The sequence below is a fragment of the Muntiacus reevesi genome, chromosome 2 (assembly GCF_963930625.1).
Source record: "Muntiacus reevesi chromosome 2, mMunRee1.1, whole genome shotgun sequence".
In the NCBI taxonomy this organism is placed as follows: domain Eukaryota; kingdom Metazoa; phylum Chordata; class Mammalia; order Artiodactyla; family Cervidae; genus Muntiacus; species Muntiacus reevesi.
In genome coordinates this window covers 50822829-50841103 of record NC_089250.1, presented here as the reverse complement: position 1 = coordinate 50841103, position 18275 = coordinate 50822829, and the positions used below count along the sequence as shown (strand labels likewise).

At 36.9% G+C, this 18275-nt stretch overlaps 1 protein-coding gene across 6 annotated transcripts in view; it reads left to right on the top strand.

Annotated features, from left to right (window-relative positions):
• PTPRA (protein tyrosine phosphatase receptor type A) overlaps positions 1 to 18275 on the top strand; it is a 166683-nt gene that overhangs the window by 91086 nt on the left and 57322 nt on the right. For 2 of the 6 annotated variants that reach the window (XM_065921550.1, XM_065921549.1), the window contains 3 exons: positions 5927 to 6005; positions 7222 to 7563; positions 14229 to 14255. In XM_065921550.1, the coding sequence (XP_065777622.1) occupies positions 5933 to 6005; positions 7222 to 7563; positions 14229 to 14255 (442 nt within the window). In that variant the 5' untranslated portion in view covers positions 5927 to 5932. Of the gene's footprint in view, positions 1 to 5926; positions 6006 to 7221; positions 7564 to 14228; positions 14256 to 18275 lie in introns of those variants that run through there. The other 4 variants (XM_065921551.1, XM_065921553.1, XM_065921552.1 and 1 more) reach the window with 3 other exon arrangements.

The following is an 18275-nucleotide window of genomic DNA, read 5'->3' as shown; positions in this document are numbered from 1 at the left end:
TTTGAACATCCAGAAGTTCTTGATTCACGTACTGTTGAAGCCTTGCTTGGAGAATTTTGAATGTTACTTTTCAGTGAGTGCAGTTGTGCCATAATTTGAGCATTCTTTGGCATTGTCTTTCTTTGGGATTGAAATGAAAACTGACCTTTTCCAGCCCTGTGGCCACTGCTGTGTTTTCCAAATTTGCTGGAATATTGACTGCAGCACTTTCACAGGATCATCTTTTAGGATTTGAAATAGCTCAGCTGGAATTTCATCACTTCCACTAGCTTTGTTCATAGTGATGCTTCCTAAGGTCCACTTGACTTCGTATCCCTGGATGTCTGGCTCTAGGTGAGTGATCACACCATCATGGTTATCTGGGTCATTAAGATCTTTTTTGTGTAGTTCTTGTGTGTATTCTTGCCACCTATTCTTAATATCTTCTGCTTCTGTTAGGTCCATACCATTTCTGTCCTTTATAGTGCCCATCTTTACATAAAGTGTTCTCTTGATATCTCTAATTTTCTTCCAGTGATCTCTGGTCTTTCCCATTCTATGTTTTCCTCTATTTCTTTGCATTCCTCACTTAGGAAGACTTTCTTAACTCTCCTTGCTGTTCTTTGGAACTCTGCATTCAGATGGATATATATTTCCTTTTCTCTTTTGCCTTTCGCTTCTCTTCTTCTCTCAGCTATTTGTAAGAAATTCTTAATTTTGTTTAAATGTTGTTATGAAGGGGAGGTGTTAAAGCTAGAAGATGGTGTTAGAAGATCTACAGGACAAGGTTCCTAAGGAACTGAGATTCTTGGGAGGAAATTCAGAGAAGGAAGAAATTAAATTAGTAAATAAGGTGACTGGTAGATAAGGGTGTCCCAGTCTAGTGGTTTCTGTTTTCTTTGAATTTGAAGGCAATTCCAACAGCCAAGGATGTGAGAGGATATGTTGGAGAGAAGAGGAGGTTCTTTGAAATCACTGCAGTGGAGAATTGAAGAGAGAGCTAAGTAGGGAAATATAGAAAGATTGCAGAAAATGTTCAGAGTTCCGCTGAGGCAAAAACAGTGATCTCAACCTTACGGGTTGTTTGATTTTCTTAAGAAGCTTTTGGCAGCCCAAGTTGGCTGACAGTTGGATTTGTTCCAGGTTGGGGGTTATTTTCCCATATAGGTATAATAGAAGAACAGTGTAGCAAAAGAATTTAGGATATTTGCAAGGCAGTGATCGAACTGACACCAGGTTTTCTTGACTGAGTGAGTAGAGATATTGGAATGAAAATTAGAGGATCAAGGGACTGAAAGCCTGAGTGAGGTCCCAGGCTTTAGTAGTGAGGGACCGTGGTTGGAGAGTGAGAAGTGAGCTTCAGTGGGAGCGTTTTTCCCAGTGCTGGCAGAGTCTGAGATACAACCGGCCTCAGTGGAGTGGAAGTTGTGTAAGTGTTGTAGGACAGGGGACCTCTTCCAGAGCCCAAAGGTAGTCTGTTGTCTAACACTCAGAAATGAGTTGTCTGAGTAGATAGAGATGCTGACAGAGCAAGAGACTTTATTGGTAAGGGACGCCCAGGCAGAGAGCGGGAGGGTAAGGGAACCCAGGAGAACTGCTCTCCCACATGGCTCAAAGTCATAGTCTCGGGTTTTATGGTAATGGGGTTAATTTCCAAGTTGTCTGACCAGTCATTTTAACTCAGGGTCCTTCCTGGTAGCACATGAATTCCTCAGCCAAGATGGATTCTAGCAAGGAGGATTCTGGGAGGTGGTAGGACACATGGCCTCTCCTTTTGACCTTTCCTGAACTCTTCCAGTTGATTGTGGCTTATTAGTTCTGTATTCCTTACTGGAACCGCCTGTCATAAAATAACTGATGCGAATGGTTACTGTAGTGCCTGGCCAGCATGACAATTTCAATCAGTGTGTTTTCCTTAAGATAAGGTCTTTGGAGTTGAAGTCAGAGAACTCAGAGATGTGTCTGGATGTGAATTGTGGCTGTCATCTGTGAGAACGTTGAAAAATTTTCCAAGAAAACATCAGGACTTTGGGATGGGAAGAAAGCTGTGAGCCACACTGTATTGTCTTCAGTGAGTGCCAGGAAACCAGTAGGCAAAAAAAGCCCTCAGTAATGGGCTATTCAGTTTTTATCTGACTGGTTTTTAATATTTATTTTTATTTTTTTGGCTTCTCCAGGTCTTTTCTTTCACAGCATGTGAACTATTAGTTGCAGCATGTGGAATATAGTTCCCTGACCAGGGATCAAACCCAGGCCTCCTGCATTGGACAGGCTTGTTCCGTTTTCTTAAATTCTTGAAATTCTCCAGACAAGAGTACTGGAGTGGGTAGCCATTCCCTTCTGCAGGGCATCTTCCTGATCCAGGGATGAAACCTGGGTCACCTGCATTGCAGGTAGATTCTTTACCATCTGAGCCACCAGGGAAGCCCATAGCATACCAAATAGCAACAATTATTGTTTGGACTAGCAGCGTGATACTTACTACCAGCTTTTCCCTATTACTGGTTATTTGGGGTTTTTTTCTGTTTTTCCACTTAATGACTAAAGAGCTCTTTATCATTTTAACCTTGAGTTTCAGATTATTTACATATACTCAAGAATAGAACCTTCGAAATGGGTCAGAAAACAATGTGGGCACTTTTAAGATTCTTGTATATCTTTCTGGAAAGGAGTTTGTTGTTATAGGCTAATTGATATTTCCATCATTATTTCATTTCTTTTCATTTGACTCTTGGAAGCCTTGTATTTTCATGCCATTGGTCTTTCCTGCACGTAAAAATGTTCTTTCGTTGTTATTTTCCTTTGATTAGTGGAGATAGTCAGCACTTTTTTGCTGTTTTCTTAGCTGTTTCTTTTTCTCTTTTGTACATTATTTTTAGGTTTTTCACATTTTTCAGAAATGGAGTATTCCATATTAATATGAGTTCTTGTTTTAATTCTTTGTTTTGTGACAGTTTTCCCAGTTTGTTACCTTTTTTAAGGAATAGACTTTATTTTTTAGAGCAGTTTTATATTCACAACAAAATTCAGCAGAAAGTATAAAAAGTTCCTAAATTTTCCCTGTTCCCATACACACGCAACCTCCCCCACTGTTGACATCCCGCACAATATACACTTACAACAGCTGATGAACCTACATTGACATCATTATCACTGAGAGTCCATAGTTTACATTAGAGTTCACTTCTGATGTTATACATTTTCTGTGTTTGGACAAATGTATAATGACATGTATCCACCATTGTATTACCATACAGAATAGTTCACTGCCCTTAAAATCCTCTGTGCTTCACCTATTCATTCCCCTCTCCTCCCTAACCTAGCAACCACTGCCTCCAGAGCCTTGCCTTTTCAAGTATTATTGATAGTCAGAATCATACAGACTGTAGCCTTTTCATATTGTTTTCTTTTACTTTGTAATATGCATTTTTCTCCATGTTTCTTCATGGCTTGGTGGCTCATTTCTTGTTAGTGCTAAATAATATTCCATGTTCTAGATGTACTACAGTTTGTTTATTCATTCATCTACTGAAAAACAACTTGCTTGCTTCCAAGTTTGGCAGTTATGAATAAAGCACATTTCTATATGGGTATGTTTTCAATTCTTCTTGGGTAAATACCAAGGAGCACAATTGACTGGATCATATAATAAGTGTAACTTTAGTTGTGCAAGAAACCAGCAAACTACCTTCCAAAGTGTCATTCCCACAGTGAAGGAGAGTTTCTGTGGCCCCACAGAAGCACTGGGAGTTGGTGTTGTCAATGTTTGGTATTCTGATAGGTGTGTAGTGGTGTCTCATTGTTTTACTTTGCAATTCCCTAATGACATATGCTGTTAAACATCTTTTCATTTGCTTGTTTGCCATTTGTATATCTTCCTTGGTGAGGTGTCTGTTCAGGCTTTTGACCATTTTTTAATCAGCTTGATAATTTTTTTATTGTTGAGCTTTTAGAGTTGTTTATTTTGGATAACAGTCCTTTGGCTAATGTGTCTTTTGCAAATATTTTCTCACAGCCTCTGGCTTGTCTTATCATTCTCTTGATTTTGTCTTTTGCAGAGCAGAATTTTTTAGTTTTGATGAAGTGCAGTTGATTATTTTTTGATGGCTCTATCTTTGGTGTTGTATCTTGAAACTCATCGCCATACCCAAGGTCATCTAGATTTTTCTCTTGTGTTATCTTCCAGGAGTCTTTTGCATTTACATCTTGGTCTGTGATTCATTTTGAGTTAATTTTTGTGAAGAGTATAAGATCTGTGTCTAGTTTTTGTTTTTGTTTTTCTTGGTATGTGTATGCCGAGTTATTCCAGCCCCATTTGTTCAAAAGACTGTCTTTGCTCCATTGTGTTGCCTTTGCTCCTTTGTCAAAGATCAGTTGACTATATTTGTGTGGGTCTTTATCTGGGTTCTTTCTTGTGTTCCATTGGTCTGTTTGTCTGTACCACACTGCCACTCTTTGCTGCATCTTTCTTTGCTTTTTTATATTACTATTTGCTTTTAAATTAATAGTAATTCTCTGACTTTACTCTGCTTCTTCAGTATTGAGCTGGCTGTTCTCCATCTTTTGCATCTGCATATAAACTTTAGAACTAGTTGTTGATATCCACAAAATAGCTTGGTAGTATTTTGACTGAGATTGCAATGAATCTGTAAATCAAGTTGAGAAGAACTGATGTCTTGACAGTATGGAATCTTCCTGTCCATGAACATTGATTGATTTCTTTCATAATTTTTTCTATTGCCAGATATTCCATTTTTCCTTCGTGATTTTTTTAAATTTATTTTTCTATTGAAAGATAATTGCTTTACACCTTTGTGATTTCTTACATTGCCTTTATGTCTAGAAAATCCTTCTTCATTATGAATATATTCATTTATTTCCTTTTAAAATGTGTCTATAAACGTTTAACTCTTCAGCCCATCTGTATTTTATTTTGATACATGGAATGAAGTGATGGTCTAGGCTGCTTCCTCCAAATACATTGTTATTTTTCACAAAACCATTTCCTATTGATTTATCTAGAGTATACATGAATACATACACAATAATCAGCCTTCCAATCTGTTTCCTAATAACCCTTATGGAGGAAATTGTGTGCTTTCCCCATTTTGGGTAACAGTCAGGTGGGAAGAGTGGGGAACTGGTCAAATCACGTATGGTTATACCTTGGGAAGGCCATTGGCTGAACCCAGTTCCCTGCTAAGCATGATTGCTGGTATTAAAGGCAATCTCCTGGAGGGTGTATAAACCACCTACATCTCTCCACCCTCCCTCAGAGATTTTCATGTTCCCCTCGGAGAGGCATGTTCTGATTGCCTTGGAGAGTCACTACCACATTAAATTACCTCTGTGCTATGAGTCCCATGAAATTGGGACCTTGGAGTATATTGTTCCCTCGTTGTTTCCCTGATATCTAGCTTAGTATCAGGCACAGACATCTGAGTGGATGAATAAACCTCTGTTACCAGTGTGAATGGGCCACAGCCCTCTGATACAGTTTGAAGAGAAATAAAGTTTGAGGACAGCTGTATAATGTCTGTTTTGGAGGTCAGTGCATCCATGCAGTCAACCTACCTTCTCAGTGTTTCTCATTCTGAAGACACTAAAGCTGCAATTACCTAGGAAGCTTTTAAAAGGACTGCTACCTACCTCTCACTCCCTGAGATATAGTCTGGCACAGAATTTTGTTGTTATTAAGTTCTTTGAGTAATTCTAAACTATAGCCAAGATTGAGAATCACTGCTCTTACTTATAGTTGTATAAACTTTCAGTTAAGTAGTTGGATTCCTGGAAAGTTGTGCTTATCAGACTCCTCAAAGATCTTTGGTCCTGTGTGTGCACTTTAATAGCTAGGAAGAATTTGCCCAAAATACTCCTTTGGTGAGTTGTTTGGACATAGTTTTACAGTATTTCAGTACTGTATCTAAAATGGCTCTCTATTTTCCAGGTCAGCATGGATTCCTGGTTCCTTCTTACTCTGCTTGGCAGTGGTCTGATACATGTTGGTGCCAACAACACTACCATAGGTAAATTGCCATTTGATAAGATTGGTACTTGGAATAGAATTTTATTTTATTTTATTTTTTAATTTTTATTTTAATACAAATTAATAAATTTTATTTATTTTATTTTATTTATTTTAAACATAAATAACATTTATGTTTAGTGACCCAAGTTTGAAGACCTTGGTGGTACTAAAGAAAGAAAAAATTAATATTAATTAAGTTTTACTTAAAAGTGATGGCAAAATAAGTTGTCTTTGGGAATCTCTTGGTCATATTGTATGCTACACTCAGCATTGTTCTATATACCACATACTACTTCAGATAAAGAGATTATATTCATTCCTGAAAAGGAAAACAAAATGCTGGCTATTTAAGACTCCTGTATATTGACTCTGAGGAGCTAACTAAGAGACCAGTTTTTCCCTCCATTAGACAGCAAACTTTTAGAAGTGGAGGGACGGATTCATCGTTTAAAGGGTCTATGCTCCTTGAAATATACCTGGAGAAAATTGTGCTTCAAAAAGATATATGCACTCTTATGTTCATAATAGTACTATTCACAATAGCCAAAACATGGAAGCAGTCTAAATGTCCATCAACAGATGAATGAAGATGTGATACATATATACAATTGAATACTACTCAGTCATAAAAAATAATGAAATAATGTCATTTGCAGCAGCTTAGAAATTATCATGCTAAGTCAAGTAAGTCAGAAAGAGAAAGACAAATACCATATCCACAAATACCATATCCATACCGTTCCACTTATATGTGGAATCTAAAATGTGGCATAAATGAACCTATCTATGAAATAGAAATAGACTCACAAGCATAGAGAACAGACTTGTGGTTGCCAAGGAGGCGAGGGGAAGGATTGCCTGTTAGTTTGGGATTGGTAGACACAGCCTACTATATTTAGAATGGATAAACAGCAAAGTCCTGCTATTATAGCACAGTAGGAAATATGAGCTGGGACAAACCATAGTGGAAAAGAATATTTAAAATGAACGTGTGTGTGTGTGTAACTGAGTCACTGCTGTGCAGCAAAGATTAGCACAACATTGTAAATCAGCTATACTTTGATTCTTTAAAAAGAAAACAAAAAGTGTGTGTGTGGTGTGTTTATTGGTCTCCAAGTGTTTGAGGTGTAGTAGGGCTTGCTGCTTTGTGTCTCATAACTTTTGAGATCTCAATTCTTTGTGTGATGTTTTCTTGGTTTTTTTGGTGTTTGTAGTTTCACCTTCAGTAGGCGTTACAAGATCTGTGAAAGCATCTACAACAGAATCACTTAAAGAAGAGAACAAAACTTCAAATCCTACTCCTTCAGTAACTTCTTCTTCCTTGGCACCAACGTTCAGCCCAAATCTAACTCTGGGACCCACATTTGTAACCACTGTCAATTCTTCAGACTCTGACAATGGAACCACAAGAACAGTAAGCACCAATTCTGTAGTCACTACAATTTCACCAAATGGAACATGGCTTCCAGATAACCAGTTCACAGATACCAGAACAGAACCTTGGGAGGGGAATGCCAGCACTGCAGCAACCACTCCAGAAACTTTTCCTCCTTCAGGTACTAGAGATGGTTTCTGTTTGTTCTTTCTTTGCCTCTTTGAGTTTATTCACCCTTTTATTGTTATTGTTTGTGTTTTCTAACCATAAAATTTATTGAAATAAGTAAAATTGCGCAAGCAAAGTAATGAAACCTAGATACAGGGGATTCTCAAGAATATCTGGTTAACATAGAATTAAGAGGAAAGAAGATAGGGGACTTCCCTGGTCATCCAGTGGTTAAGACTCCATTCTTCCAGTGCAGGAGGCACAAGTTTGATCCCAGTTCAGGAAACTGAGATCCAGCACACTGTTATGGTATGGCAAAAAAAAAGAGGAAAGAAGATAGATTCTGGAGGATATTCTGCTTTGCGTGGAATCCTGGTTAGATTAGGGACGCTTAATGTTTAAAGATAGAGAAGAAGGTTGAAAATATAAGAGAAAGAGGATAGGTAATTGATGATGCTAGAAACTGAGGTTGAAAGGATAGTGTAATTGAGTAATAGGATTAGCCTTGTAAAGAAAGGAATCCCTGGAGACCATGGGAAGGCGAACAGGCCTGGGTATCGATAACAGTTAGATAATAGTAGAAGACCTGTGGCCAGGAGTAGAATTATTAAGAGAAGATCAGGGAAACAGTTAAGTTACAGTGCCAGTTTGTTCAGGGCCTGCACCCGACCCACTTCTTCTTGAGTCCGTCACTGAAGCACAAGTGGCTTTGAAGATAGAATCAGAGCCCTGAGTATGAGGCCACATGGGGAGGGCAAATTCCCAAGGGTTGGGAAGGTCCCTCCTAGGGCTTCTGTGAGTAGTAAAAGGAAGTCATTATTCCTTGACAGCTGTGTAATTGTCATTCCTTTTCTAGCAAAAGTCAGTTACTCTTCTTTGGTCTCATCCCCTTGGATCATATTTTTTACTTGTTAGATGGTGAGTGCCCCTAGGTGGAATCACATATGACTCATGAACTGAGTGTCATTTGCTGATGACATCTTTTAGCTAGACCTTACAACTCAGACCCTGCACCTCCCATATTTTCCACTTGAGTTTGAATCCAAACTCTGCTGTACCCTAGCTTTGTGACAATAGGCAAGTTTATTTAACCTCAGTTTTGTCATCAGTATATAAGAATGAATGATGTTGATAGTATTTAATTCATGAAGGAGCTGTTAGCATTAAACAGGTTAATATGGGTAAAGCATTTATAATGGGACCTGCATATGGTAAGCACTAATTTTAAGTGTTAGGCATTGTACTAAGAGTTTTATAGAAGTAATTCATATGAAGTATCCTGTGGATTCTGTTATGTTGGTTCTGTTTTATGTTTATAGGTGAAGGAGTTTTACTGTGTTTTTCAAAGTACAAATGATGACTGATTCATGAAATCAGTTTAGTGGACCACTACAAATCTGTGTGTGTGTGGATTGTCCTTTTCAGTTTTTATTCTTTCCATGTTAACTTGTTTTGTAAAACTTCTGTTTAAGTTATACACAAACATTTACTAAGTAATGGTATAAAAATGTATTTCTTTCTGTAAATTATGGCCATTGCTTAGAGAGGAAAAACAAAACTTGTGCAAGCTGAACTAGTAAATAGAAAAGGTGAGACTGTCACTAACTTCACAGCCTATGTTTTTGTTGTTTTTTTGGCTGTGCTGGGCCTTCTTTCTCTAGTTGTGGTGCACAGGCCCTAGAGCACGTTGGTTCAGTAGGTGTGGCGCATGGGCTTAATTGCCCCATAGCATGTGGGATCTTAGTTCCCCGATCGGGGATGGAACATACATCCCCTACATTGGAAGGTAGATTCTTAACCACTGGACCACCAAGGAAGTCCCACGGCTTATGTTCTTAACTTATGTTCTGTTCTGTCTTTCACTTAATAATCTGTGAGTTGACCATTGGTAATTATCTCTTTTCTTAGTAAATGTTTGATGTAAGACCTTAGAGGTTAAATAATTTGCCTTATATCTGAAGGCTGTCAGGTAGCAAATTAGACCTATTTCTCACTTCTATGGTCTTTCCACACTGCTACTGAGATTTCTGTAATCTGCTGTAGGTCCAAATTACGCCATAGCCGAGAAGCCAGTTATTGAACAGTTAACACATTTCATATCTCAGAGGAAGTTGTGACTGTATTTCACTGGTGACTATTATTCAAGATCAGTAAAAGGAAAACTTTAGGACTTCCCTGGTGGCTCAGACAGTAAAGCGTCTATCTGCAGTGCGGGAGACCTGGGTTTGGTGCCTGGGTCGGGAAGACACCCTGGAGAAGGAAATGGCAACCCACTCCAGTACTCTTGCTTGAAAAATTCCATGGATGGAGGAGCCTGGTAGGCTACAGTCCATGGGGTCGCAAAGAGTCAGACACAGCTGAGCAACTTCACTCACTTTATGGTATATCAGGATGTTACATTCTGTAACCCCATATCCTCCTCATTTAGCACCATTTTACCAATCCTCCCATAATTGTTACATCATAACTTCTGTAATACTATTCCCTGCTGACCTGTGGGTATAATGTGAAATTGCCTTTTATTTGTTTGTTTAGTTTTCTATTTACTGTTGATAGCCAGTTCTTCCTGCACTTTCCATAGCTTCATAATACAGTTTTCCATAAAGTCAGACTTACTAGATAATCTGTTATTTCTTTTTTACATGTCTAAAAATATCTTCAGGGGAGTGTATAGAATTTGAGGAAATATTTTTTTCCCTATAATTTTTAAAGCATTGTCCTGACTTCTAATTTGCAGGCTTGGAGAATTGTACTGCTGTCTTGCTTCCTAATTGTGTGTTTTTAAAGATCATCTCTTCATCATTGGTGCCTTGAAATCTCATAGAAATGGATCTTGATGTGGGTCTTTTTCTTTCATTCATTATTTTGTGATAGGACCTTGGGAGTTTTCGTCCTTCAGTCTGGAAAAATTTTCTTGTATCTGTTCAGAAATGTTCTTCCCCCTTCCATTTTCTCTGTCTTCTTCTAAAATTCCTTATTATTTGGATATTGGACTTATCCTGGATTAATTTTTTGATCTTAATTTTTCTTTCCTATTGACCTTTGAGTTTTTTCTTTTTTAAAATAAGCATACATACATGCTTATACATATCTTTTTTCTTCCATTTATAACACAGATACTGTGTATATTTCTTCACCTTACTTCTTTTCAATTAGCCTGTCATACTTTTTCTACGTTATAGTAAGGAGCTGCCTCGTTGTATGGCATTTGATATATTTATCCATTCTGCCATATTAGCCATCATTAAGGCTGATTTTACACTTACCGACAGTAGTCTTGGGAGAATATAGGTTGAATAGAGTATTTTTAGTGTGCATTTGTAAATTTAAATTGAATATTGTGAGATCTCCCTCTTTTAAGCTGTGTGTCAGAATGCCTGTTTTCCTACATTTTCTTCAGTGCAATAAATTATCAAACACCTGGATCTATGTCAGACTGACAGGTGAAAATTATTATCTCAGTGTGACTTGAATTTGCATTTTACTGAGTGAGATTGAGCATCTTTCCATATTTAGAAGGATCATTTATATTTCCTTCTTTCTTTTGTTTTTTTGAGAAAACTCTGTTGCTACCCTTTACCCATTTTTTTATTAGTGTGTCAAGCTTATCACTAGTTTCTGGTTCCAGCCCTTGGGAAGGTGGAACAGAGGAAATAGTACAATTTCTTTTCCAGAGGATGTGACCCAACTCATGTATAGAAGGTCTTTGATGTTAGCGAAATGAGCCCTTTTATGAGCCCTATAATAAGATTACAGTTATTTCCCTAGTTGTTCATCCATCTTTTCTGCATTGTAGAAACTGTTACTATCAGCTATTAATTTTTTAAATTAAAAACTTATAGGTTTGTGGGATTTCTCTGGCTTTCCAGTGGTTAAAATTCTGCACTGCCACTGCAGGAGATGCAGGTTCAATCCTGAATCAAGAAACCAGGATCCTTCATGCTGCACAATGGAAAAAAAAATGGATTTGTGTTAACTAAATGTGTTCTAGGTATTAGATCATATATAAAAAACCATTCCTTACACCAGTATTATAAAATAATTTTCTTTTATTATTTTCTTTTATACTGTTATAATTTTTTTCTTCTGTGTGTGTACATGTGCATGTATGTGCCTGCACTAAAATCTTTGATCCATCTGGAATTTTTTCTGACATAAAGTGTGAACGGTGGATATGTATATATATATATATATATATTTTTTTTTTTTTTTCCTAAATGACTAGCTGATTGTCCCCAATACCCTCTAATGAATAATCTTTTTTTCCTCAGTGCTTCAAAATGCCACCTTTATTATATGTTGAGTTCTGATGCATATTTAGGCTTTCATATGTATTTGAGTTCTGTTTCTGGGTATTTGTATTTTCTATTAACTTTTTTCTCTGTTCTTGTTCAGAATCCCACTGTTTTAATAATTTTAACTTTATAAAATACTTAATATCTGATAAAGTGAGTCATCCCTGTTAACCTTATTTTTCAGAATTTTGCTAGTAGTTCTTGATTATTTTTCTTCATGAATATTAGAATCAACTTATTGTATAGCTGGAAAAAGTCCTTATTGATCATGTTAAGTTTTTAGATTAGCAGGGACAGTTGATATCTTTAATTTTTCCTATCTAAGAATGCTGTATATTCCATTTGCTGAAGTCTTTCATTATGTATTTCTTGAAAGTATTTTAAAATTTTTACCACTTGTGTGGCACATGTTTTATTCAGTTTATTTCTAGATATTTATCGTTCCATTCCTGTTTTAAAGAGTATTTATGTTAAATTTTGCCAGTTGCCTGCTCAGCATCAATGAGCAAGATCTGTATGATTTTTTCTATTATATGCTACAGTATATCATATTAATCGATTTCCTATTTTTCAACTATTTACATTCCTGCACAAACAGCTCCACTTGGTCTTATATTTTTCTTGACTGAAGTGTTGTGATTTATTTGCTATTTTCTATTATAAATTTTTCCATTGATATTTCCAAGTTATTTCTAAATGAGATTGGTATATGTGTTTCCTTTGTATGTAGCTAGTTTTGATAAGTTTTATTAGTCGATGTTTTGCTTTGCTTTATGAAAAGAATTGAAGTTCACGTAAAATTTTCATTTTGTTCAGATCTTCAAAATTACTTAGATAGATTTGAGGAAAAGTCATCCTTTAGGGTTAACTTCTTACATCCCTATGAGTATTTATTTTATATATTTAAGTCCTTTTTCCTGTTTAGGTTGACTAACCTATTTAATCATTTGTTGCTTTTTCCTTCTCAAAAATCTGCAATAAATATTGTATATTTTATTAGTTCTGTCATTTTTCAGTTTTTATTTCATTAATTTCTCTTTTATTCTTATTTTTTTCCTGCTTTTCTTAGATTTATTTTACACTTTTTCTATCTTCCCTAATTGAATGCTTCATTTGTGTGTTTTCATTCTTAATTAATATGTATGTAATGCTATGAAATTTTATAAACACAGCTTTAGGCATACCCCATAAATGCTCCTGTAGGTAGATAGTTAGGGTGTGGTCTAAGCTATTCTGACAAAGACATACCAAAATTCTTTGGTCACAGAAAGACACAAAAATGTCCTTCCCCTGTCACATTCCATAAGTGGGGGGCTGGGGCGGGCTGGTGCTTTGCTTTATCAGAAACCAAATTTTTCCCTTTTTTTGTGGCTCTGGCATGCTGACAGTTGCCTTCATCTGCTTGATCAGAGATGGCTCTTATCACTCACTGGATTCTGGTTCCAGCCCCTGGGAAGGGGAAACAGAGAAAATAGTACAATTTATTTTCTAGAGGGTGGGACCCAGAAGTTACTCTTCTCCCTTTTGTTCACATCCTGTTGACTGGAATTCTTCATATGATTACACCTAGAGTATCAGAAATTAAGTCTCTAACTGGACAGCTTTGTACTCACCTAAAAAGGAGGGATGTTCTTTACTAAGGGCAAAAAGAGGAAGAGACTAATTGATATTGGGAGAAAGGTGGTAGATTTCTGCCGCAAATGTGGTTTGTTATTTTTTAGATATTTTGCAGTTTAATTTGTTGTGTTGGTTTCTGCTGTATAACAGTGTGAATCAGCCATAAGTATACATATGTCCCCTCCCTCTTGAACTTCCCTTACAATTTGGTTTTTATTTCAATTTTCAAGTATTTTCCTACTTTGTTAATTTCTAGTTTTACTGCATCATGATAAAAGAATGTTGTCTGTGCTGTTTCTCCTATGAGGAATTTATAAAGGCTTGTGGATATTCCATAAGCCTTTGAAAAAGTTTTCTCTGTTAGTATATAGAGTTTGATTTATGCCATTTAGATTTCATTATCTATTATCATTTAGGTCTTTCGTATTTTTAACTTAATTTTGCCCTGTTGCATTTTGATGGCCTAAAAAGATAAGGACCACAAGAACCACTGTGTTTATTTTTCTCTTTGCATTCTTGTACATTTTATGAGCATTGATGCTGTGTTGTTTTTGTCCTCAGGGAGAAGGCCAAGATCATTGATAAAAGTGTAATGAATCTGGGCACTCTTATTTCCCAGTTGTTGGCGGGTCCCTCATTCTAGCTCCAGCATATACGAGGGGAAAGTATCCGTATTCCTAGAGCTTATTTTGACTTACATTAGGTTGAATAATGATGTTTTTCTTTAATCTGAGTGAACATTTCTGTTTTTTTACTTATTACACAGGTAATTCTGACTCGAAGGACAGAAGAGGTGAGCCATTCACCTTATGTCTCTTGTCCTTTTTACAGTATACAATATCTGTTTTGTTTCCTCTGCTCAATCTGTGTAACTTTGTGCATCTCTGGCTGTTATGTGTTTATTTTTCTTTGAATTGTTTCCATAATAACCTCATGGAGAAGAGTAACAGAAACAAATATTCATTGTTTTTAAACGTAGATATTTTTTCCATAGTCTATAAAATGTTGGCCTTTTGTCACTTTATATGGTTTTCAGCCCTGTCATGTAAAGTCCCTATTGCAGAAGATGCTGGTCAGTGGTCAAAGCAGGACTGTGAAATCCCTGGTCACCAGAGAATAGAATACATGGATCCTCATGTGTAGAAGTGCACATTTCGATTAGGTTATAGTAAGGCTGCCATCATGGAGTAGGAAATGGAAACCCACTCCAGTATTCTTGCCTGGAAAATTCCATGAACAGAGGAGCCTAATGGCTTCATTCAGTCCATGGGCTCACAAAGAGTTGGGCATGACTGAGCAACTGAGCATGCACGCAAGGATACCAGTTTAAGGTAGATTATCAAACGGTCTAAAAAATGATCTTACATTTGTTTGGAAAATATTAATGTGTGAAGCAATTTTTCTCGTTCTGATTTCCATTTATCAAATCAGACTTGTAGAGATTTTTCTGATTCCTTTATTTAACCATGCAGCTTTTCTGCATAAGTAAGGGAACACTTACTTGCTTATGAAGTTCTATTACGTAAAGAATATTTGAATCAGAAAAATAGACAATACTCTGTACAGCAGCTACAATTTTTTTTAATATATTATGAAAGAAAAGTAGATACTCCAGCCCTTTATTTGTTGTCTGTCTACCACTGTGTTGGTGAGGAACAGTGAAGTGTTACCATATTATGTACAGATTTTGCTTGATTTTCCAGCTCTTGCTTTCTTTTTTTTTTTTTTTTTTTTAATTTTTTTATTAGTTGGAGGCTAATTACTTCACAACATTTCAGTGGGTTTTGTCATACATTGATATGAATCAGCCATAGAGTTACACGTATTCCCCATCCCAATCCCCCCTCCCACCTCCCTCTCCACCCGATTCCTCTGGGTCTTCCCAGTGCACCAGGCCCAAGCACTTGTCTCATGCATCCAGCCTGGGCTGGTGATCTGTTTCACCATAGATAATATATAGGCTGTTCTTTCGAAACATCCCACCCACACCTTCTCCCACAGTTCAAAAGTCTGTTCTGTACTTCTGTGTCTCTTTTTCTGTTTTGCATATAGGGTTATCGTTACCATCTTTCTAAATTCCATATATATGTGTTAGTATGCTGTAGTGTTCTTTATCTTTCTGACTTACTTCACTCTGTATAATGGGCTCCAGTTTCATCCATCTCATTAGAACTGATTCAAATGAATTCTTTTTAACAGCTGAGTAATATTCCATGGTGTATATGTACCACAGCTTCCTTATCCATTCATCTGCTGATGGGCATCTAGGCTGCTTCCATGTCCTGGCTATTATAAACAGTGCTGCGATGAACATTGGGGTGCACGTGTCTCTTTCAAATGTGGTTTCCTCAGTGAGCTCTTGCTTTCTTAAACTCGGGAACTTGGTTTGACTAATGCAGTGCCCTTGTTATTCACTTTCAGTTACTGGAGTCTCACTATCAAATGTAGAACTTAATTAGATTTATGTTGCAATATATACTTGAATTTGCTCCCTAAAGCTGCTCTTTTAAACAATCTTACAGTAAAATCAAAAGTCAAAGAGGTAGGCTTCAAAATTAAACATAAGATCTGTGATTCCTTCCTGCTTCCAAATTAGTGTGTATTTTGGTGACTCGGTGAAGAATCTCTCCGCAATGTGGGAAACCTGGGTTTGATCCCCAGGTAGGAACAATCCCCTGGAGAAGGAAATAACAACCCACTCCAGTATTCTTGCCTGAAGAATTCCATGGACACAGGAGCCAGACAGGCTAGTGTGTGGGGTCACAAAGAGTCACAACCAAGTGACTAACACTTTCACTTTGTTTTCTTACTCTTCAGTCTTTTTCTTGCCGCACATACTATCCCTGTTATATCTACTAATATATGGATATGGAAATATCCATATATATATGGAAATCCATATGACTAATATGGATTTTATTACTCTGATTAAAAAGAAATGAATTACTTTAATTATCTAGATTATTGCTAATTGTGACACACTAAAGGTCCATCTAGTCAAAGCTATGGTTTTTCCAGTCGTCATGTATGGATATAAGAGTTGGGCCATAAAGAAGACTAAGTGCTGAAGAATTGATGCTTTTGAACTGTGGTGTTGGAGAGTCCCTTGGACTGCAAGAAGATCAAACCAGTCCATCCTAAAGGAAATCATTCCTGAATATTCATTGGAAGGACTAATGCTGAAGCTCCATTACTTTGGCCACCTGATGCGAAGAGCTGACTCATTAGAAAAGACCCTGATTCTGGGAAAGATTGAAGGCAGGAGGAGAAGGGAACGACAGAGAATGAGATGGTTAGATGGCCTCACCGACCCAATGGACATGAGTTTGAGCAAGGTCTGGGAGATGGGGAAGGATAGGGAAGCCTGATATCCTACAGTCCTTAGGGTCTCAAAGAGCTGGACCCGACTGGACGACTGAACAACAATGTAATAAATGTTTTAAGTTTAAAAAATAATTTTGTGTAACTGCCTTTAACCAAATAGGAAAATGAAGATGCATACATAGTCTCAGTCTCATATGTAATGATGATTTACTAGACCCTATCTTTAGAAGTATTACTATAAATTTTGATATCACATTCTAATTTTAAAGCCAAGTGCTTTTTGACAAATGAGGCTCTTATTTTGAAGTTTCTGTATTATGTCGGATTTACTAAGCGAATGATGTCTTATGTAGGTGATTAAGGGTTATAAATTTTTATGCATTGATCTTTGATATGTTTTTAAACAGCAAGAGCTGGTGTTTTTATTGACAGAGCATAAAAGAATAAAAAGAGAGGAAGGGAGGCAAGCTGCTTTGCTTCCTTTCTTTCAAAGTTGAAGAAGCTGTTTAGTGGGCCAGAAAGTTTCTTCAGTTTTTAAGTAAAAATAAAAGACATATTTTTCATTTTTACCAAGAGCTTTACTGATCCACATATTCACTGTTTTGTTCCACTGACTTCTGCCATTTTTCAGACAGTTTCATAATTCCATCTTGCCCAGACTTTTATCTTTTTGAGCAAAGAACTGTCAGGTACCTTTTATAGTCTTTCAGGGAATTGAAATTTCTTCCATTAAGAGAATTTTGTAAAGACCAAAATAAATGGAAATCTGAAGGTGCAATGTCTGATGAATACAGTGGATGAATCAGAACTTCCCAGCCAAGCTGTAACAGTTTTGGCCATCAAAGAAACATGTGGTCTTGTGTTATCCTGATGGAAGGTTTTGCGTTTTCTGTTGACTAATTCCAGATGTTTTTTGTTGAGTGCTGCTTTCAGTTGGTCTAATCTGAAGCAATACTTGTTGGAATTAATCATTTTTCTGGAAGGAGCTCATAATGGAGAACTCCCTTCCAGTCCACCATGTACTCCACATTATGTTGTTTGGATGAAGACCAGCCTTTGGTGTGATTGGTCATGGTTCATTTCGCTTGCTCCACAGTCACTTCTGTTCCATATTATTGTACAGTATCCACTTTTCATCACCTGACACAATTTGTTTTAAAAACGTAACATTTTCATTACGTCTCAGTAAAGAGTCACCTGTGAATACACAGTCAAGAAGGCATTTTTCCACGTAACTTATGTGGAACCCAAACATCAAAGCAATTAGCATAACCAAGCTGGTACAGATGATTTTCAACACTTGATTTGGATATTTTGACTATGTCATCTATCTTCCATGTGGTATAATATTATGTCTCTTGATCACTATCATCTTCAACTGGTCTGCTTGACCGTCAAGCATCGTCCATCGAGAAATCTCCAACATGAAACTTCGCAAACCACTTTCGACATGTTTGATCAGTCATGGCACCTTCTCCAAACACTGCAC